Source organism: Trachurus trachurus (assembly GCF_905171665.1).
Source record: "Trachurus trachurus genome assembly, chromosome: 24".
In the NCBI taxonomy this organism is placed as follows: Eukaryota; Metazoa; Chordata; class Actinopteri; order Carangiformes; family Carangidae; genus Trachurus; species Trachurus trachurus.
In genome coordinates this window covers 20,314,999-20,336,005 of record NC_139910.1, presented here as the reverse complement: position 1 = coordinate 20,336,005, position 21,007 = coordinate 20,314,999, and the positions used below count along the sequence as shown (strand labels likewise).

The following is a 21,007-nucleotide window of genomic DNA, read 5'->3' as shown; positions in this document are numbered from 1 at the left end:
TTATCATGCCCCTTAAAGCACTACATTGTATTGGAAATTTGAGAAAACAGTAGATCATTTGATGAATATGATTCTGTATATATGATTTTGAATGAAACTGAAATAAAAACTAATAAAAAAAACAAAACACAATAGAAAGATCCAGCCCAGGTAAAACCCAGCTGACATCTTACCGATGTGTCTTATCCACCGACTGTTTGATGGACCAGAAACTGACGTCGTTCCACTTGGAGATCTTGACAAAGTCCTGGTAACAACAACAACATTTAAAAGTGCATTCACATATACTTGATTACCGTAAATAAAAATGTATTAACATGCACTAGTATGCAGTGAAACAGGACACATAGAAACGATTTGATTACCTTGAGCTCCTTCTCGATCGGCTGTCTGAGTTGAGTGATTTTGGTCTGGACCGAGTCAGAGAACTGACTGTAGTATTTGTGCAGGTTCCACAGAAGACTGGACAAGGACTCTGTGAAACAACAAACAATTAACATGTCAACCCTCATGGAGGCTGCAGTCTCTCTCACAGCCACAAGTAACAAACATTTAAAAAACATATTACCCCGATTTGACCTGTAATAGGTCACAGGTCAAATTTGAAATTTGATAAGAGTACTCCATCTTCTCCAGAGAGGAGGGATGATTACAGTGATTAACACTGGGGACATGTGAATGTTGTATTCAGATAAATGTGTGTGGTGTGTAGGACAGAGCAGTGGGGACTGACCTTGTCCAGGCTGGTTGGGGACCAGGAGGAGGTGGCAGTGGAAGCTGAGCAGCATGGTCAGGCGGGTGTGGAACTCGCCCAGTGGGGAGCCCTCCATGAAGGCCTGGAGGGTGGAGGACACCGAGGACAGGGAGAGACGCTCCACCTCCTCATCTGAAAGGACAGTGACAGATGTGTTGAGACAGAGTTGAAATATGTCCTGCATTTTGTGATCATTTGATGTGACTGATTAGTGATGAGTAGTGAGATGAGGAGCGCAATATATACATACTGTATATACACATACACTGTACATGATATAATATATATATAGCTCAATTGTATTATACCTGTATATGCCTCCGTGCTCTGCTCCTCCAAATACCTCTCCACCAGCTGGTAGATGGAGAACCAGTGCTTAGTTGATTTCTCGGTGCACCGCTTCATTGCGTTGTCCAGGCTGCTCGACCAACAACTACCACACAGGACAGACAGGACAGGATGGGACACATTCATAAATACAGACAGGAACAACAACAGGACTAGTTTCACTTTAAATGTCTCAAAATATCAGCCCACTGTCCAGGCCGAGTCCCTCCGTGTCTTACTTCAGCTCCAGTTTGCGCCACTGGATGATGAGCTGGGTGACTGGTTCCAGTTCCTTCCTCAGAGAGACTGAGCGGCTGGCGTTATTCTCCCAGTCCTGAATACAACAGCAGAGACCAGAGATGTCAACAAGAGACACATTTGAGAAATTATAACTGACACACATTTGGTATTTTACTAGATAAATTATACTGACTATTAAAATGCAGCTGTAACAATGCTTGGAACATGAGGTACAGTATGTGGCCAGCAGTGCTCACCTGTGCTTTACTGAGAAGAATCTCCAGACCGTTCAGGAACTTGGCGAGTGGACTGGCCAGACTGAAAGCCATGATCCTCTCCATCACCACAGTCAGCTGAAAAACAACAAATATGCACACACACACAAATACTGTAAATCCAGTACTGTCAATACTGTCAATAAAGCACCACATGCCCATCAGGATCTTGCTTCCTGGGGTTTAGAGATCTATATCCTCCCTGCTCCCTCACTCTGTGCTATGATGTAAAAACGGACCTGTATGAGAGCAGGGTGTTCGGGCCAGTCGTCCAGCCTCTGCTTCACTGCGACGCTCAGCTGCTCCAGGACAGGGAGACAGAGCGAGGCCTCGCTCATGTTGGGCTGCTGGTAGAAGTCGTAGGGTCCCTCTGGGGCGACGACCAGACCGTCTGAGCCCCCTGAGCCCTGCACCGTGTTCTGGAGGAGGGCGGACAGCAGCAGCTCACTGCCTGTCAGCTGTTGGTCCAGTTCAGCATCTGAGGAGAAGTATTTGATTTACATTAGTACATTTCTGCTAGAAAATGGAGAGTATCGTGATGTATCTACTGTGTGAGTGACCGACCGATCAGATGATAGAAGCGTGACATCACAGGGGCGGCAATCTGATAGGAGGAGACCAGGGCTTTGATGGTTTCTTTGCTGTGACTGGCCGTTGGTGTGCTGTGGTACCACAGTGACTGGGCGTATCCCAGACAGAGGCGCTGGTGCACCTGGACCACCGTGTTCATGGCAGCTGGAGACAGGAAGCTGCTCTCAGCCGACTCTTCCTGTGCTGCGTCCTCATTGTCCAACTCTGTGTCTGCTGGAGCCTCCAGGGTCGGCTGGGACACGATGTCCGCAAAGTCCTAATGAGGAGGATGGACAGATGTATGAACTGTGTGAACCTATGTCCATACTTTTTGTCTCTTTGAGCTTATCTTATCAAGATAACTGCCGGACACTCATGGTCCCTGAAGAACTGACCATTACGATTTTGGTAATGTAGTTTATAAACACAGTTAAAAATGTTTTACTCATCATTGATAAGCACTAACTGTATTTATAAACTACATAATAATGAGTATTTATGCGTTATAAATGAAGAATTCAGTATTAATTAATGCTTAACTAATGCTTAATAGTGTGCACTTATTATAAAGTGTTACTGACGATTAATTTAAGGTGGATGTGAATACCTTGTTGAACTGGGGGAACTGTCGTCTGAAGTCTCTCTCCTCCTGCTCGTCCTCAGTCAGTCCGGAGCCGTGCAGTCGGCTGCGGTTGCGGTACAGACTGGCCTCCAGCTGCTCTCGCTCCCTCTTCCGTCTCTCCTGCTCGTCCCACTCGTTCACGAGAGCCTGCGATGGAGCATCGTGATACAATCAGCGTGGGATCCCACAGAGAAACACTTGGAAGTTTTGAATTTATTATCATGAGTGAGACGGGTGATGAGTACTGACCCGACAGATGTGTCTGAAGAGGCTGTGCGCCTCCTGGCTGAACTCTGCTGTGGACAGTGTGTGGCACTGCACGTAGAGCAGAGCGTTCAGCAGCAGCGTGGAGGACTGGGGCACCACATGCTCCGGGTCCTGTGGAGGCAGCAGCTTCACCAGGCAGCGCAGGACGTCTGTGCACGACGTGGAGCAGAGGAAGTCCGCCCGGGCTAGGTAGGACGGCAGGCTGGGGGACAGGGACGGGAAGGCCATCAGACAGGACACCAGCTTGGGCAGACCCGGAGCGGGGCTGAGCGAGGCGGCCAGCTGGGAGGCCACCAGCCTCATGCCGTGGCGGAGCTGGAGGATGCCGGTCCGTACGGGCCCCACCACGTCGGGGTACAGGGGGTAGTCCTCCAGCAGCCTCTGGCAGAAGCGCTGCTGCGAGTGCTGCCACACGGCCTCCTCCTTCAGCAGGTTCTGAATCGTGGACCTGGACTTGGAGTCCTGCAGGGCCTTGAGGAGGCGGGAAAGCAGGTCCTCCACTCTGGTGGCCTGGCCGATGCTGCAGAGGTAATGCTGCAGCTCCTGGAAGAGTCGACCGTACTGCGGCTCGTGGGGGCGACAGGCCTGCTTCCTGGAGAGCTCCGCTATCTGCTCCTTCACCTGCTGCATGCGGATCCACAGGTACCTGGACACAGGTTTCAGTCATACATAGAGTTGAAGAGTTAGTAGAGTTAAAGAGGGGGCACAGAGTCTGTCAACTCGTTTGGATATTTTTATGAATTGTGTATTTTATTCTTTGTATAATTTGTCCTGCTTTTCTTCTTTTAAGGCTGCTGGGATAAATAAAGTATAATCAATCAATCAATTCAAATAAATATTTGCGATATTCATGAGAAAATCAAACTGACTGACCTCTCCCTAACTCTACTACTGCTCTTGGAATTGTGATCATTTTTAACTGAACTCTGCCATCAGCAGAGAAGGTGCGGCCGCCACTGACCTGATTCGAGGATGCTGGAAGCCGTCGGTGGTGCTGCTCTCCTCCAGCTCTGCTCCAGTCATCAGCTGAGACGACAGGCTGCGTCCTCTCCACTCCTCCTGCAGCAGAGCCAGCTGCCAGAGACACAGAGGGACAAGACATCAGAATTTCCAGATTTAACCGACTTGAAGAGAGAGGTACTAGCTAAGATATGTGTTGATAAAGGTCGAAAATTATGATCATATACAGGTAGGTGCATTTTGAAGAAAGTCAAAAGTAAGGCAATAGCCAGAAAAGGAGTGTGTATCTTTAAAAAACAAACAAACAAACATGTAGCTGTTGTGGTGTAAAGATTATCATGTGAAATGGTTAAATGACTAAAAACAGCAAAAACAGTGATCTGCTGACCTCCTGCTGAGCGTAGCTGAGTTTGTAGGCCCTCTTCACAGCGGGGTCAAAGATGGTCTGAGGGGTCCACACTTTGATCTGCAGCAGGCCCATGTTGACCCAGAACACTCCGGAGCGGACCAGAGAGTTGGAGCCTTGGACCTTGCTCTGGACGTACTGCTGCAGGCAGGTGATGCAGGACGCCACCAGGCTGTCGGGGAGCAGGTTCGGTGGGAGGAAGTCTCTGAAGACCGTCTGGATCTCCTGCGCGGGTATGAGAGGGTCCGGGTCCTCCACCAGGCTCTCACAGCTCTCCATGTAGCCCTCCTGCAGGCTGGGAGGCAGCAGGTCTGCCATGCTCTGTAGCTGGCGACGCAGGACCACACCCTGGAGCCTCAAGTCTGTGCCCCTGTAGGGGGGATATGGAGGAGATTAGAGACCTTTTAAAGTTTTTTTTTGTTTTGTTTTTTGATTTTTGATTTTTTTAAGATCAAAGTTACAGTCACCAACTGACAAGACAGAATCAAAGTCAATATCCACAAGGGGGCAAAGTAAAAATGAAATGAACATTATGTACAATGATAGAACAATAGAAAGTGTAAAAAAAAAAAAGAAAATGGAAAAAAAAAAGAAAAAGAGTAAATCATTTTTGAGAAAATTAATGTGTAAAGACGACCAAGGATTTTGAATATATGTTCCCTGTAATCTACCTGAACTCAGCCAGTGCAGGGATGGCCATGTTGTCCCACAACACAGCAGAAACGTCCTGTAGCTGCTGGATCCTCTCCTTCCACTCCCCCAGGGTGACATGGGAGAGGGAGAGAAGGGCGGTCGCCGACGGCTCCCAGCGGCCTCCCGTCTCGCTGTTGACGAGCACTCCGAGCATGCAGTGTGACCACACGGCTTTACTCAGCAAGGCCGGGCCCTGAAAACAACACACATGCAGAACAGCATCAGGAAATGTGTTGTCTTAAGTAACCTGTGGCTCACATTCTGACATCAGGATGTTAAACGGTCGGTACCATGTTATCTGCACCGTGGGGCAGTTTTGGACGTTGCTTGGTGTCGTGATTCAGTGGGTCCCATTTGAGCCAGCGGTCGGGGTCTGAGGTCACACAGCTGGTCCACAGAGCAGCCAGAGCCTCTGACAGTAGCTCACACCACACAAATTGCAGCTCCTCAGCCGGCTGGACGGGGGAAAGAGTCAGTAGCGTTATTGCTTGAAGGGATAGTTCAACATTTTGGCAAATTGGCCCATTGCCATAATCCCTATAGTCATAGCAGTAGATTTGTTACCTTTAATTGTTTGTGCAAGCTATTTTTAGAACGGCAGAGCAATGGGCCAATTGCCAAAATCTTGAACTATCTCTTTAAGTTTGCATCTTTGAATGGCAGTTTGATGTCTTTTGTGCATTTCAGTTCATTTTGTGCTTCCGAAAATCCTCATTCCACTAACCCTGTCACTGCTGAGCAGGAACCAGAGAGCCTGGAGCTGACTGACGTTCATTGCCGTGGACTGGAGGCAGTAACGGAGGTGTCTGGACAGCTCCCGACGCAAGCTATCCTCCGCCTCCTGATCCCTGTAGAGCAATAGATACAGGTTATCAAACAGCCGATTTATTCGGGGATCAGTCCTCGCAAATGGTTTTGTTTTGTTAAGGCTTAAACAGGCCGTTACCCAGGAGACAGAGCCAAGTGCAGCAGGTCGGTGCTGAGTCTCAGCTGGTTGAGCACGGCCAGTTCCTCCATCAGGGGCCAGAGCTGCGCTCTGCGGCTGAGCTGCTGCAGCTCCGCCCGGGCCAGGTGAACTCCATCTGCTGGATCCTCTCCCTCAGACTTGGAGCGGCTCTCCAGCAGACCTCTGGCAGTCATGTGATGCTGCTGCTGCTCCACACTCGACACCAACCTCTCTAACACTCCTGTTGGGAAATTTTGTTCAATTAATATACCTAATGCGCTGCCTTTATATTACTCTTTGGTAACATTTTGGGACTATAATTTGAGACAAATGGAGATGAAGGCCTAATAAAAAAGGTATCTGAGCTGCATTTCTCTCTTTTACTGAGGACATTTTGACCTGATGATGGCAGTAGACAACCAACGATTAGGATGTTATCCACACCAAACAAAAAAACTAAAAGATAAAACAACTGCTGCGATTCTTTATTCTCGATTCGAGTTAGACAAACAGCTGACTAACTAACAACAAAACTCTCAGATCTTCCTGGGACACAAGCTCACCAGATTTATGTGGATCCAGCTGATTGTTCGCCAGCACGACAAGGCCCCAGGCTTCCAGCAGACTCTCTTTGATGTCCAGCATGAGTCCTGCACCCTGAAGTCGGACCAACTCCTGCCCCCAAGGACCAGTGGTGCCGTCCAGCCTCAGATCACTCACATCCAAGGCTTTACTCAGGAGCCTCAGCCGGGACGCGCACTTGCCCACTGAATCCAGCTGGAGAGGAAGTTGGCCGTGGGTTATGAAGAAATTCAGATGATCTCAGATAACTTTAGGATCACAGGAACTGTACTGGACAGATTAGACAGGACAGAAAGGACCACAAGAAAAACAAGTGATGATGAGCAAATACATGTAAAGACTTTGCAGCACCTTGATTGGCAGAGCTTTCCCCAGAGTTTTCTGGATGCCTTTCAGTGCAGTGGCCACAGACACCGGGGTGGACAGGACGGTCTGGATGGCTGCAGAGACCACCTGCAGCTCCTGGAAACCTCTGGAAAGCAGCACAGCCACATGAATGTTAGTAAGTGCCGAGTAAAAAATACATTTATTTAAAATCATATCTCTGCAGTGTCATTTTTTAACAGAGAATGTAAATAGATAAACAAAAATGTCAGGTCACGTAGATTAGGTGGAGAAAAACATTTACTCGACTGTGGTGTCGGTGTCTCCCAGCAGCAGCTGTGGCAGTCGCAGGATGAGGTGTTTCTGAACCCACTGCCAGTGCAGAGACAGCACAGAGATGCCCTGAGAGTCGGCCGGCAGCGTGCTGCACACATCCCAGAAACGATCCAGCCACTGCAGCAACTGCAGGATCTAAACACAGCAGGAAGGGAGCCATCAATGAGGAGAATGAGCAAAGCCCTGTGTGACCTCTGAGGACACATTCTTACTCCATGGTATTGTAGAAACTATTTTATCAATTTGATAATTGTCTTGTGGCAGAACCCAAACACTACACTGACATGTTAATAATTAAAAAAAAAAATCTATTTTTGGTTTAGGGGGTCTTTAATAAACTATAAGGCAATATTTGAAGTTCTCTGTAATGGGAACCTGGGCACTTTAAAATGTTTCACTGTATTTTGTATTTGTAAGTTTTTCTTTTTTCGCTGACCATGTAGGGTAGTGTACACCTTCTCCAAATGCACTGGTCATTTTAAATGTGGTGAATGTGTGTCTGTGCTGTCCACTATGTATTCTAGTTATTTTATGTATCAGGTTTTCCTCTGTATTTTAGATGGGTTCTGTGTCTGCTGTGTATTAGATGTTGGGACTGCAGATGGAAATTAGCAGTTAGCTAAATCTGGTGCAACCATCTCATTGCACACTGTCCCTAAATAAACTAAATTAAAAGAAAGAAAAAGAGGGGCATAAAGAAGTGGCAGAAGGCCAAACAATAGCTAGTAATAGTAGTAGTGCTGGTAACAGCATCAGCACCATCAGCAGCAGCTAGAGGCAGTAACAGTAGAAGTAGCAAAAGTAGCAATAGATAACAGCAGTTATAATATTTTTCTCAGCTGTAAATGACTGATTGACCAGGGCCCCTCACCTCAAACATGATGTGGTCTGAGATGTAGGGCTGGCCGCTCTGCACGGCCTGCAGGGTGAACGAGTTCCACAGGTCAAAGAAGGTCTGGAGGTGCATCAGCACCGGATGAGGCAGGTGGCCGATATCCACGGTGCCTGGGAGTGGATGGAGAACAGAAGCTCATTACACATCAGGATATATTCATTTTGTTATTGTTAATGCAGCAATGAGTCAAGGTGTCCCGTGTTTACCTTTGCTGAAGGCTGTGGCTATTCTCAGGGCACAGTTCTGAGCAGACAGGTTGACAGCACAGGTGCAGACGACAGACCTCTCCTCTCTGTCCATCATCAGAACGATCCTAACAGTCACACAAACAAATCATTACACACGTTTTACAACCACATTATGCATTAGATTTGCAATTTCTAGCAATGTGTTGTGTTTTACACTACAACTGTTGATACACCGAGTGCACAAGCTACATGTGTGTGTGAATCCTGAGTTGATGTGTTACCTGTTGGCAACTGTGTTCAGTGCCTCCAGAAACTCCATGTATCTTTCCTCGTCCTCAAAGTTACATTTATTGGCCAAAATATCCAGATATTGTTTGTTCCAGCGCATGTCCACCAGAATCCTGTACTCATCTGCAACGTAACATAAGAAGATTTTGAAGTTAGTGATAGACAAAGGTACACAAAAAAAAATACAATTGAATTTTTTGTCTCCAATTCAAATCCATATATCAAAATGAAACTATTCACTGTACTTTTCCAATTAACCTCCATAATAATCCTCATCACACTGACTGTTTCTTACAACTAGAGCTGCAGTGACCCATCTACCTTCTTCCGTTCACTGTCAAAGAACAACAACACGGACATGAAGTCTTACCTGTGCTGTGAGGCTGCAGCAGCTCTGCTAGTGACTTTCCCTTAGCTGCAAGTTTGCTGCCAAACATGGCCTTCAGAGCTCTGTTTCCTGCCTCCACCAGGACCAGCGCTGCATCTGGAAGAGTCAAGAATGGCATTGAGGATCCAAAGGTTACTTCCTATCTTTATTTTTTCTTTCAAATTTACTTTTTATTCATTTTCTTTTAGTAACACATGAGCCAATTGGGCACAAGACACACAACATGACATAACGTAACATGGGGAGGATTTGGGCATTAGGTAAGACAGTCAACATACTGTAAGTACATCATACATAGAAACATAACGATTCTGCTGTTGGAAATAGGGAAAATGTTACTTCCTATCTTGTCAAGAAAACATATCATCACTCGACATAAATATACTGTAATAATAAAAGTCTATCAGATTTGGGGTGCGTGCAGGGTAACTGACCAGGAGCATATTTGTAGCTCTTCCCCAGGTGTGAGAGCCAGCTGCTGCGCAGGATCCAGTCCCCGTGAGAGGATCTCTCTGTGACCAGTTTGACGGCTGTGGGGATCAGCCTCAGAGCGTCTCCCTCCTCCAGATCCACCACCCCGTCAGAGAACACCAGGCCCTCGTGGACACTGCTGCTCTGCAGCGCCCTCTGCAGGTCACTCAGGCTCAGTGGACGATTCCTGTGCAAACACGGTAACAGACCATGTTACTTTTTTTTTTTACAGACTGGTATTGGCTCTCACACTTCAACTCCTTTCACTATTTACAATTAAAACCATTTCAGCTGCCTTTTACCTTAGAACAAAAACACTGCCTTTCACTGACACAGTTTCCTGCTCCTACACAACTGACTCCAACTGATTTTAGTGTTTAGACGTTGGCAGATGCTTCAACTGACACTGACTCCTGAAAAAAACTGTTAATTTTCAACTGATAACCTTGATATTGCGCCTACAGGCTGCATTCACACTGACTTAAGCCCTGCACCAAAAAAGCTTTAAATGCACTGAACTTCCTGGATCAATAACACGTCTCTAGTATTATTTCCACTGTTTTCCACAAACACTTCAGCTGCTTTCAGTATTTCAGCTTCATCTTTCACTGTATTGTACCCCTCCTTACCGTTTGCCCTGCAGGCTGAGGGTGTTCAGGCAAAACGACAGGACCTGCCCGTCTCGGAGAACGGCGGAGAAGCAGGAATCCTCAGTGGAGAGCAGAGCGGAGGGGAAGCCGTCGGGCCAGACCCCCGCACACAGCAGCCCGCTGCCCCAGTCCTCCGTGTCAAGGATGGCCAAGTGCTGCTCAATCACCTGCTGGGCTTTCTATGAGGAAGACGGTGCAGCCAGGTTCATTCATTAAGGTGCTGATTCGATTTTAACTTTACAGAAATATTACAGTCGGTCATGGGTTGATAATGATGCATCGGTACCTTTTGGCTGGCAGTGGTGCGCTGGCAGAGGGAGTATGCCTCTCCACAGGCGTGCTGCAGGGCGCTGGGTAAATCCACTCCTCTGTGCAGCTGGCAGGACAGCAGGGTGGCAGCATGGAGGAGGGAGGCCACGGAGGAGGCGGGGGAGTCTGAACCACAGAAGCCAGAGTTTGTTTTTAACTCTCAACAAATTCAAATAGTAGAGTTAATCTGATAGTAACAGAAGTTAGTAAAAAAAAAAGAAAGTTACAGCTTTATTCTTTTGGCTTGGTCATATTAAACCTTTAAAAAGGAGCCAAAATCCAGTTTTGACTCCCTGACGAAACATGCTGAAACACGTGGTAGAGTAGTAGTAGAGTTTTTTAAGTTTTAACATGACCAAGCCATAGAAATAAAAGGCTTTTTACCTGTCAAAAGAGAGTGCCTTGGAATTTTTTTTATTTTTTTTTTAACTTTACTTTCTTTTTTTTACTGTCTTATAATTGTCCAATCCAAAGAGCACTTCTAGGAAACAGACATTTAGTAGAGTTAATCTGTTGACATTACAGGACCTACCCCAGATAGCAGTTTTGATGCCTTTGTGTATTTCAATCAGCAGATCGCACACGCAGTCCCCGGTGACCCCGGCAGTGTGAAGCAGGGTCTTCAGGTCCAGCGAGTCCCAGCAGACCCCCTCATGTTCCCCTGGGATGTAAATCTCCACCCCTCTGTTCCTCATGGCTCTGGAGAGCTCCCCGTGCACAGGGTCCATGGTCAGGAACAACCTGCACAAAGCACACATCACCTGAGCACCGGCCTTTTTTTTTTTTTAACGACATCGACACGAAGACAACACGCTTTCATTTCTAAATACCTGAAGTTAGGATGAGGGGTGATCTGAGGGGTCTTTCCATCTATGACGCCCCGTTCGTTGATGGTGAGGGATCCACCAGGCTCCAGCAGAGCATTCAGACGGTCCAGAACAGAGGCACTAGGCAGAAAACACACCGTTAGCTCAATTCACTCAGTCTGTTAGGTTGAATTCTTTCAGCATTGACTATGGTTTTCTTGATATCTCTGGGTCTATGATCACGCCGACGGGATCAGATCACATGACGCCTTCAAAGCACCGTAAAAACAAAACTAGGTCACCTGGAGCGCTGCCGTCAACTTCATTCGAAAGTGCAGTTTTGAAACTCTGTCCCAGTTTTTATTTGACTTAAAAACCGGAGATATGATCATTTTAAATTGATAGTACAAAAAACATCTATCCAGGGATGGGATGGGAGGGGCAGGTGTTGCATTTCTCCATATAGTCAGGAAAAGGTTGTCAAATCAGCTGATGAATTATACCAGAGACGTCTGACGTGGAACAGGGGAGAATATTTTTTCAATTCAGATTTGATGATTTCTGTGTATTTTTGGGCCTAATGTGTTAATCAATTAGGTTGAAGTGAAAAAAATAATTATCAGATCATGAAGATAAAGTTGTGCTGAAAAGATACCAAGCATGTTAAACATTTTGTATGTGGTATATAAAGGCAAAATCAAAAGTATTAAAAAACAAAATATGCTCAGGCCCCAAAGGGTTTAAGTCCAATTAAAAAAAAATCTCCTCTTGAGGTCTGTGCCATTTATTTCAGATTTCAACAGACATGTGATGAGCAGATGTACGCATTTTTATGTCCTCACCTGCAGAAGTTGACATTGTCCATGAGCAGCCAATCACCAGCCTGCAGGGCCTGGACCAGCATACCGTCCAGCCACTCAAAGCCTCCGTTGGTCCAGCCGTCCTCCAGCTGAGCCGTACGTTCCTTCAGCAGCGTGAAGTCCATCTGCAGCTTGGACATGTCTGGTGGACAAACACACACACACGTTACAGCAATAGAAACACTTTCTTACACTCTCTAATCTTCATCCTTGTATCCAGTTTTCCCCTTTGTCCTCATTACCGGTGAAAACTTTGAGCTTGGTGTTGAGCTTCTGCAGCAGCAGGATGATGACCTCCAGCTTGTTCAGAGCTTCTGAGTCGACCGTTCCTCCGGTCTTCTGCAGCCCTTTGTCCTTCAGCCAGTGGCAGAACAGGCCCCAGGTCTGCAGCAGGAACTCTGTGTCTTGGATGCCCACGTCTAACGACATCAGGCCCCGTCTTATTACCATGGCAACTATGTAGTCCACGCTTTCCAGCACCTGTTGCCAGGGCCGCATGATGTCCACCTGAGACGAGGAGAAGAACACAGATTGATGTGGTGTGGTGTTTCTCCACAGTGAAGAAGGTTCAACAAACTTGGAACATGACGTCACGGTTACCTGTTCGAAGCCTCCCAGCAGCTCGGTGGTATCCATGGCGCTGTTCATGGCCATGACCCTGAGGCGGTGTCCCGTCAGCAGGGCCAGCAGTCTGGCCAGGCTGGTCTTCCCGCTGGCTGTGGGGCCGACCAGGATGGTCATCCAGCCCATCTCCACACACTTCATCAGGGACTCCAGGGGCCGCAGGGCCTGGTGCGTGATGGACAGCGGGGGGTCCAGGGCCACAGGGGCTCCACCGCTGCGCTGCAGGACTGAGAAGCCCACCTACAAGGAATAACCCATGGATAAGAAACCTTGAACTTTGTTCACATGATTTCTAGGGCTGCACTAACGATTATTTTAATAATCGATTAATCGGTTGATTATTTTTTCAATTAATCGGTGAATCAGATAAAAAAAAAAAAAAAAAAAAAAAAAAAAACAGAACATTTTCTCCGCCTCGGTCACTGTTATAAAACATCGGCTCCCCACTCTTATTCTGTGGTGTTTTATGGCAGTTTACATCTGTCAAGTTGCATTACTGCCTCACGCTGCTACTTCTCGTCCCTACACTCTTAACGCTCCGCTCAACGTGAAGTAAACAGCTCCGCCACATAGTGAGTGACATTAATCGTGCGACACAAATAATAATAATGAAATAGATAATGAAATTTGTTGCCAGCGCTTAATGATAACCGATTTTATCGATTCGTTGTTGTTGTCCTGATTTTCCCCAGCAGAAGTCTGAAATCATCAGGGCGAGGTTCAGGTGTTTGTTTTCACCTGCAGGTTGAGTGGCGTGATGTGGAACTGTCTGGAGCCGCTGTACGGCTCAAAGTCCTCCCCAAACACCTTCCTGAACACAGACAGCACCTGAGAGGGACAGGGAGAAATGTTCAGGTTCACAAAAAAAAAAAGGGCTTCCCAAAGCTACTGAGTGAGGGTTTGGGTAAACAACAGAATAATACGTTCAATATGTGCACGAATGCAAACACCTGGTGTGAAGAACACAGATGTTATATACACAACGTCTTCAGCTCTGTGAAACCTACACTCACCACCTGCTTACTAATGCAGTAAAGTGTCTTGTGGAGCTTTAGATCAGAGCAGAGTTTGGGCAGAGCAGCATACCTGAGCCTTGTCAGCCTCCGTCCTCATCCTGTCAGCGTACACCAGAGCCACATGCTGCCCGGGACTGAAGAATCCTGGCGACTGGTCGGCCTGCATCAGCTGACACCAGCGGAACATGTCGCGCAGGTTGAACTCCCAGGGGCTTCCTTTCTGACCCCACCTCCGCTCCACACACACCTCCTGGACCAGCTATGGGGGGAAAAATCTTTGAATTACAATCTTTAATTTTTTTCACAATCAGCTTTATATGCTGCCTAGGGAACAACCGTCTCTTATTCAGCACATGAGTTTCCTCCAGCAGAGTCACAGACCTGCATGATCCCAGGAAGAGAAAAACCTACCCTGTTACTGAACTCCACCATTTTAGCAACAACTTCCTTGTCAATGCTGGGGAAGATAGAGTCGGCTATGAACTCCATGTCTTTGCTGGTGAGCTGGTCAACAAAAACCTAGAGCGAGAGAAGTCACATTTCATGGTCAGATAAAAGAGATAAAAAAAGAAACAAAGAGGGAAAACAAATAAAAGAATCAATGTAAATCTTTGTGTCATTTCCTTTGCTCTTGAATGTTCTCTACCTGTGTGAATCTGTTGAGGAAGGACTTAGGAAGTCCCTTCCGGCCGCCACCTTGAGTGAAGGGATTCTGGCAGCCGAAGATCTTGGTTTTTTCGTGCTGGACCTGGAAGCTCATGCCCAGTTCAGGGATGTAGATCTCTGCTCTGTGATCGAAGCAGGCGTTCAGACCCTCCAACACTGACTGAGAGGCCAGGTTCAGCTGAGAGCACAGGGACAGCAAGCCAGTTCAAATACATTTTGTTTGCGACAAACCCAGACTTGGTTTTTGATTATCTTCTTCATGGGTGAGGTTTTCATATAAGCCCTTTTGGGTTTCATACCTTCCCTTCGCACATCCCAATGTTTTTTATACAATGTTTATTAATGTGCATTGTCCCTTTTCAAATAAACTAAACTGAAACTGAACTGAATCATAATAATAAATTGTTCATACTATTTTAAACGATATGTTCGTGCAAAATAAATAAATGAATTAAAAAAAATGAAATGAAAATGTGTGAACGTACCTCATCCAGGACGACCCAGTGGCCTGCCTTCAGCGCGGCCAGAAGGGGGCCGTCACGCCACGCAAACTCCCCTCCTTTCCCTCCCTCCACCGGGAGATCGGTTCCAAATAAGTCGGTGACATCCTGCAAAGGAGGGGAGGGGTGGGGGGTACGCGTCGTCAGCATTAAAGTTTTATTTCGGAGCACAATGAGGAGCTTCTGGATCATCGCTTACCGTTTGCTCCGACAGGTTGATTCTGACCAGATAGTTCCCAGAAGCCTTTGCCAGCGCCGCCACCAGGCTGGTCTTCCCTACTCCCGGCGCTCCCTCCAGCAGCACGGGCCTCTGCAGCTTCAGCGCCCGCAGCAGCCTCTGGGCGTTCATGGCGGTCGTGCCTGCTGCGATGGCGTACTCTGACAGGTGACGGCTCTCGGTCTGAGGACCTGAGGGAGACACACGGGTAAGATCCAGGTTAGTTAGTTCGTTTTTTGTGTGTAGCTGTGTGTGTGCGTGCATGTCTGTGTTTTTATCTGTTTATAAACCCTTGACTGCTGTTTTTTAAAGCTACTTAATGCTCTTTTAAATTGCCCCCTGGGGACAAATAAAGTTTTTTGATTGATTGATTTGGTTGGTTTTAGTTTTAGTTGAGTTTTACTTATTTGCACCATAAAAATCAAGGACAAGTGCGGAAGAGGTTAAAAACCCTATAGGGACAAAATACCTCCCCGAAAAATACGCAAAGATTCAAAAACAATTCAACAACAACAACAAAAAAGAAAGCAATACAAATGCCTTATTATAACAAAAATGTATGTATGTATGTATGTATAAGTGTAAAATGATAGTGTATGAGTCGGTGAGCAGGTATAGATTCACCAGGAGCACGCAATTTAGAGCTCCTTACTTGGGATCTTAGTAAATCAGGCCCTAAGTGTAATAAGGTATGATTGAAAGCAGATGATATAAGAGGTGGTCAACACCCTGGAATAAAAAGCATCTTGTAAATTGACTATAGAAGCATTTACTATAAAGAATTTACTATACAACCTAAAGCGATGTAGAAGGGGTCGATGCCGAAGAAGTCTTCTCCCCACTGAGGTTTCCGTGGCAGGTTGCTGTCATAGACCCTCAGAGCGTCCATCATCTCTTGATCCAGCTTCGTCATCTTGCTCAGTCGCTGGTGCAGGAAGTTCAGGCACATCCGACGAGCCAGGAGGGCATTGTCGGCAAAGGACACTGTGGTTCCTGTAAGAAAAAGGAGAAACATTTCTCAAAATAATGTTCTTTGACAGTCAAACTCTCAGCAGAAGTAAAGAGAGGCCATGAGCTCACCGGAGCCGATGCCGTCTACGTAGACCAGACAGGCGGCGTGGATGAAGGCGGTGACGGTGTCCAGCCTGAGGTCCCACTCCGCTTCTTCTTCGTCCTCCAGGGCTCCCATGGTCATGAAGCCGTCCTCGTCGCGCTCGCACACGGTGTTGAGGAAGTTGACCCAGGACAGGATGTCTCTGACGCTCAGGATGCAGCGACGGCCGAAGTCCTGCCGCGTCAGCCACTCGATGAAGTCCAGCATCAGGTCTGCGATATCACAGCCTGGGTTTGATTCAGAGAGGTGTTTACAGAGAAACAACATCAGTGACATGTTCAACATAATGTAACTGTTCTGCATATGTATTCACAAAGGTCCGCATTGTTATGTAGTCATCTCACGATGATTCAATTAAATCACTATTAGCCACAGTTATACCTGGCTGATAGATTAGATGATAGATTTGCTCTGATAAGCAAATGTTAAAGTGCTCTTGGGGTGTCGTATAGCTCACTGGGTTGAGCAGGCGCCCTATATACAGAGGCTACAGTCTTTGCTGCAGCAACCCAGGTTTGATTCCCCCAGAGGCCCTTTGCTGCATCCACCTGTGTGTCTCCCTATTTCCTGTTTATCTCAACTGTCCAGTCGATTAACAAAAAAACACTTTAAAATGTTAAAATGCTAGAGAGAGAGAGAACGGTAGGATGCTAATATTAGCATTTACAGTAGCTAAAAGCAAAACTGTGCCACAGTGTCACTAGAATAACTGAGTGGATACGATGATAACTGTTCATTTAATTTGCTTATTATCTGTCAGCTATCATCTAATAACAACTCATTCAGCCATATCAACAATAACTGTGATGCTGTAATAATGATCATGTACAGGTTACCAGAGGTCAAAGTTTCAAAAAACTAAAACAAGTTAATCTAAATATTTATTGTATAATTCAGAAAGCAAGTAAAGAAAATACATTTTAAAAGTTGTAACGAGGACATGTTTAGTGTTTTTGCTGTAACTAAAACCAGTTTGAGCATTGGACATGATCATCTGTACTTTACCATCGAGTGAGAGGCCGGAGCGCAGGTTGTGTTGGATGATCTGAACCAGGTCGCTGCGGCTGTTGCTCTGAGGACACCAGATCTCTGTGAAGCGGTTCCTCAGGGCGGGAGACAGCTGTCCCAAAACACAGACACACAAAAGTCAGACTCTACCCACAACTAGTTTGAAAATGACACGTAGTACAGTAGGTTCAAATTCACTAAGCTCAATCCCTCTGTCGGAAGGGGAGGTTTCACAGTGGAAACAGTTTTATCTTACCTCCTTCTTGCCAAAGTCTCCTCCAGGGTTCATGGTGGCGACAAGACGGAAACTTGCAGCTCCTCTGATCAGCTCCACGTCGTCGTTGTCTCCACTGCCCTTCTCCGCCAACACCAGGGACTTCTCTGTCTCCAGAACACTGGCAACAAACACAACACGTTGTTGGGGGCTTTTCTCTGTGTACTTACCTGCGTGTGGTCATACACAGGGCTAAACTGACATATTCATGTTGGAATTGCTGCATGCAATCCTTATTAAAGGGATAGTTTAACATGTTGGCAAATTGGCCCATTGCCATAATCCCTATAGTCATAGCAGTAAGTTCGTTACCTTTAATTGTCGGAGAATTACATGAACAGCATCATCAAAGTGTAGTTTAGTGTGACACCGTCAGTTCTGAAAGGGCCTAATATTCCCTGTTGACATTGATGTACTGGCATGTGTGTGTGCGTTTGTGTGTGCACCTGTTGAGTCTTTCCAGCACTGAGTCGTCTGCCAGGGAGATCTCGTCCATGAGGAACACTCCGCCCTCCCTCATGGCCAGCACCAGGGGACCATCATGCCACTGGAACAGTCTGCCGTCCTCACCATCAGGCTACACACACACACAGTTGTTGCATTATTCTCCCAGAAGACAGTGTCGTACATCCACTTCAAATGACATTTCCCTAATTAAAGCATTCTTTCCATACTGATGTTTAAGCTGAGAAATGGCCCTAAATTTAGTTTCTGTTATTGAATTTCAGTTCAGTTCAGTTCAGTTTATTTCATGTCCCAAAGGGCAATTTGGGTTGCAGCTCACAGAATCACATAAAGGTAAAAACATCCACTACTCGCTGCCGGTCGCTTGCGTGCGCATGCGCCCTTTATTGAATGAAATTTATTGAATATGCTGAAGGAAAATCAAAAGTTTATATGAAATGTAATATTTCTGGGCTATTTTCTACACTAACAAGTTCCAGGATTAATAAGGTTTATGTAAGTTTTTACTGTTAAATATTACTTTGGCTTAGAATCTGCTCGTCTAGTTTGTTCCTTTGCTTATAGATTTGGAAATTCCTTCAGTACCTGATGTGTGTGTCTGACAGGTCGCAGGCCTCCCAGGAAGTCAGACGTCTCCATGTGCAGGTGACAGTTGACTGAAAAAAACTTGTGTCCAGCCAAAGCAGCAAACAGCTGGCAGATGGTAGTTTTTCCACATCTGGTGAAGGAACAGGAAAGGGAGACCAATATGATTAAAAGAACTGGATGATTAGTTATTTTTACCAAAAATAATCCACGCATTTATTTTATTTTATTTTGTTGTATTTTATTGCTTTTATTGTTTTAAATTGTCTTTACTTATTGCTTTTTATTTATTATCTACTGTAAAGCACTGTAAAGTTCGCTGAAAGTGTTGTTGTTAAGGGCTGTATAAATAAAGTACATTTACATTTACAAGTACATACACTCACAATAAATGTGTGTTTCATACAGAGTTATTTCTTACCCGGTGTCTCCCACCAGCAGGACAGACTCCCCAAACCGGAGTGCCCGTCCCACCAGCACAGCCAGTCTCCTCATCCCATGTGTCCACACCACGTGGCGGAACTCCTCAGGAACTCCAGCGATGCTGTCGATGAAGGGACCTGGAGATCAGAGCACGAGACGATGTGACACTGTGTTCACCAGACATGGTCGACGCTGCTTTCTCTGCTTCTTCAAGTGTTATAGCAAAGTGTCTGAAAAGTTTATATCAAAGTAAAGTTGTACTCACTGAACTGGCTGGTCACCTGTTTCTGAGAAAACAGGTTTTCGGGGTTCACCGTCCTCTTGAAGTGTTTCTCTAGGATGGACAGGATGGTGGCCTCTTCCTCTGGCTTCCTCACACGTCCTGCCAACAGCATGTATCCTGGTGGAGGAGACGGCGGCTTTGTTTAGGGTTTGACCGGAGCAAAGGTATGTAAGCTGGTAACTGAACAGAAAAACATCTGACGAGCCTCACCATCGTCAGCCAGATGCTGCAGCCAGTCCTGTGAAGCCTCCGTCTGCTCCTCCAGCCTGTAGCGGTCGGCCCAGCGGAACAGGTCTCTGAGGGTGATGAAGCCGTGTTTCCCCGCAAACACAGACGAGCCCCTGCGTAAAGACTGAAAAACACAAGCCAGACCGTGAAGTGAGGTCATGCTAACAAATAAAACAAACAGAAAAAGATGTGAGGAAGTAAACAAGGTCGATATGAACACAGGGATGTGCTATTACCTGTAGGTCTTGCATGACCTTGACCAGCTTGGTGCAGTAGGATGGAGGCAGGTGACACCTCTGGGTCAGGATGGTCTCCAGCTCTCCACTGGGCAGCTCATCAAAGTGCAGCTCCACGAAGCGGTTCCTGAAAGCTCTGGAGAGAACCTGCAGGTTTGGAGGAGACAGTGAAGAGGACTCTGTTTGAGTTTTTCATTTATATTTTACTTGACTTTGACTTTTATTTTGAGAAAGTGTGTCCCCAGTTTATTAGTTTCATTCTATTATGACTTTTGATGGTAGTAAGGTTCAATAGAGTTGCATTTTATTCAAATCAAAAGGGGATGATTCAGATGTAGCTTGGAGTTTGATATATTCATTTTTGTATTATAAAGTTCTATTTTTGATTTTTCTCACTTTTGCATAATGTAAAAGCATGATTTCACTGTATCATCTTGGGTTTATAAATATACATTAAATTACAGTTTTATCCATTTAAAAACAAATCTACAGTAACACTTGGTAATGCTATATTTGATATTTGAAATGAAGCAATGTCTATATCAAAGAAGGTTGTATTACTGACGAACCAATAAAATCTGCTAACAGTGAAGGGGTCAGACTTTCTGAAGCATCTGTATCTCCATGTGAAAATTTTGACCACGCTAAGAAAAGAGACCTGCAGAGCATCTGGAGGTGACCACAGTGCAACCACATCATTCTACGATCCTTCTTACCTTTCTACCACCGTAAAGCCCAGGGGGATTCTGGGTAGCAAACAGCTTGAATCTGGGATGGGCCTTGATGACTTCCTGCGTCTCGGCCACAAAGAGCTCCCTGTTGTCGTCCAGCAGTCTGTTGAGAGCCTCCAGGACGTCGGTGGGGGCGAGGTTCAGCTCGTCCAGGATGATCCAGTAGCCTTTCCTCATGGCGTCGATCAGAACGCCTGCAGCCAGAGACATGTTAGTCTGGGGTGGTGCCACAGCTCAATAGCAGACAGCGGAGGAAGCAGTGGAGGAAGAATACACATTATGCAAACTTGCAGTCAACTGACTTTACATAATCTGGGACCTTTCAGTCATTTTCAAACAAAAGAGTTAAATATTTGATGGTTCCAGCCTGTCAAATCGGAGCATTTTCTGCTTTTTTGTCAAATATTATGATGAATCAAATATTTTTAATAGGCTTATAGAGACTATGATTTGTAGCATTTTTTGGTTTATGTTTAGTCG

General features: G+C 46.0%; 1 protein-coding gene across 1 annotated transcript in view; it reads right to left on the bottom strand.

Moving 5' to 3' along the window:
* The window catches only part of mdn1 (midasin AAA ATPase 1), a 53,535-nt gene that overhangs the window by 15,936 nt on the left and 16,592 nt on the right, over positions 1 to 21,007 (bottom strand). The window contains exons 25-72 of the mRNA XM_084000984.1: positions 20,513 to 20,721; positions 19,797 to 19,943; positions 19,543 to 19,684; positions 19,315 to 19,449; positions 19,048 to 19,186; positions 18,627 to 18,759; positions 18,023 to 18,153; positions 17,559 to 17,697; positions 17,300 to 17,414; positions 16,261 to 16,521; positions 15,976 to 16,173; positions 15,163 to 15,371; positions 14,949 to 15,071; positions 14,444 to 14,641; positions 14,209 to 14,316; positions 13,868 to 14,056; positions 13,520 to 13,609; positions 12,758 to 13,021; positions 12,400 to 12,664; positions 12,140 to 12,299; positions 11,322 to 11,438; positions 11,024 to 11,232; positions 10,469 to 10,617; positions 10,162 to 10,361; positions 9,496 to 9,719; positions 9,044 to 9,157; positions 8,667 to 8,796; positions 8,404 to 8,510; positions 8,174 to 8,307; positions 7,271 to 7,437; positions 6,994 to 7,114; positions 6,624 to 6,837; positions 6,061 to 6,301; positions 5,839 to 5,962; positions 5,405 to 5,569; positions 5,093 to 5,307; positions 4,404 to 4,791; positions 4,017 to 4,129; positions 3,038 to 3,701; positions 2,774 to 2,935; positions 2,161 to 2,443; positions 1,836 to 2,074; positions 1,579 to 1,674; positions 1,321 to 1,415; positions 1,063 to 1,187; positions 734 to 886; positions 366 to 475; positions 174 to 247 (exon numbers count right to left, since the gene is read on the bottom strand). Of these exons, the coding sequence (XP_083857110.1) occupies positions 174 to 247; positions 366 to 475; positions 734 to 886; positions 1,063 to 1,187; positions 1,321 to 1,415; positions 1,579 to 1,674; positions 1,836 to 2,074; positions 2,161 to 2,443; positions 2,774 to 2,935; positions 3,038 to 3,701; positions 4,017 to 4,129; positions 4,404 to 4,791; positions 5,093 to 5,307; positions 5,405 to 5,569; positions 5,839 to 5,962; positions 6,061 to 6,301; positions 6,624 to 6,837; positions 6,994 to 7,114; positions 7,271 to 7,437; positions 8,174 to 8,307; positions 8,404 to 8,510; positions 8,667 to 8,796; positions 9,044 to 9,157; positions 9,496 to 9,719; positions 10,162 to 10,361; positions 10,469 to 10,617; positions 11,024 to 11,232; positions 11,322 to 11,438; positions 12,140 to 12,299; positions 12,400 to 12,664; positions 12,758 to 13,021; positions 13,520 to 13,609; positions 13,868 to 14,056; positions 14,209 to 14,316; positions 14,444 to 14,641; positions 14,949 to 15,071; positions 15,163 to 15,371; positions 15,976 to 16,173; positions 16,261 to 16,521; positions 17,300 to 17,414; positions 17,559 to 17,697; positions 18,023 to 18,153; positions 18,627 to 18,759; positions 19,048 to 19,186; positions 19,315 to 19,449; positions 19,543 to 19,684; positions 19,797 to 19,943; positions 20,513 to 20,721 (8,488 nt within the window). The remainder of the gene's footprint in view (positions 1 to 173; positions 248 to 365; positions 476 to 733; positions 887 to 1,062; positions 1,188 to 1,320; positions 1,416 to 1,578; positions 1,675 to 1,835; positions 2,075 to 2,160; positions 2,444 to 2,773; positions 2,936 to 3,037; positions 3,702 to 4,016; positions 4,130 to 4,403; positions 4,792 to 5,092; positions 5,308 to 5,404; positions 5,570 to 5,838; positions 5,963 to 6,060; positions 6,302 to 6,623; positions 6,838 to 6,993; positions 7,115 to 7,270; positions 7,438 to 8,173; positions 8,308 to 8,403; positions 8,511 to 8,666; positions 8,797 to 9,043; positions 9,158 to 9,495; positions 9,720 to 10,161; positions 10,362 to 10,468; positions 10,618 to 11,023; positions 11,233 to 11,321; positions 11,439 to 12,139; positions 12,300 to 12,399; positions 12,665 to 12,757; positions 13,022 to 13,519; positions 13,610 to 13,867; positions 14,057 to 14,208; positions 14,317 to 14,443; positions 14,642 to 14,948; positions 15,072 to 15,162; positions 15,372 to 15,975; positions 16,174 to 16,260; positions 16,522 to 17,299; positions 17,415 to 17,558; positions 17,698 to 18,022; positions 18,154 to 18,626; positions 18,760 to 19,047; positions 19,187 to 19,314; positions 19,450 to 19,542; positions 19,685 to 19,796; positions 19,944 to 20,512; positions 20,722 to 21,007) is intronic.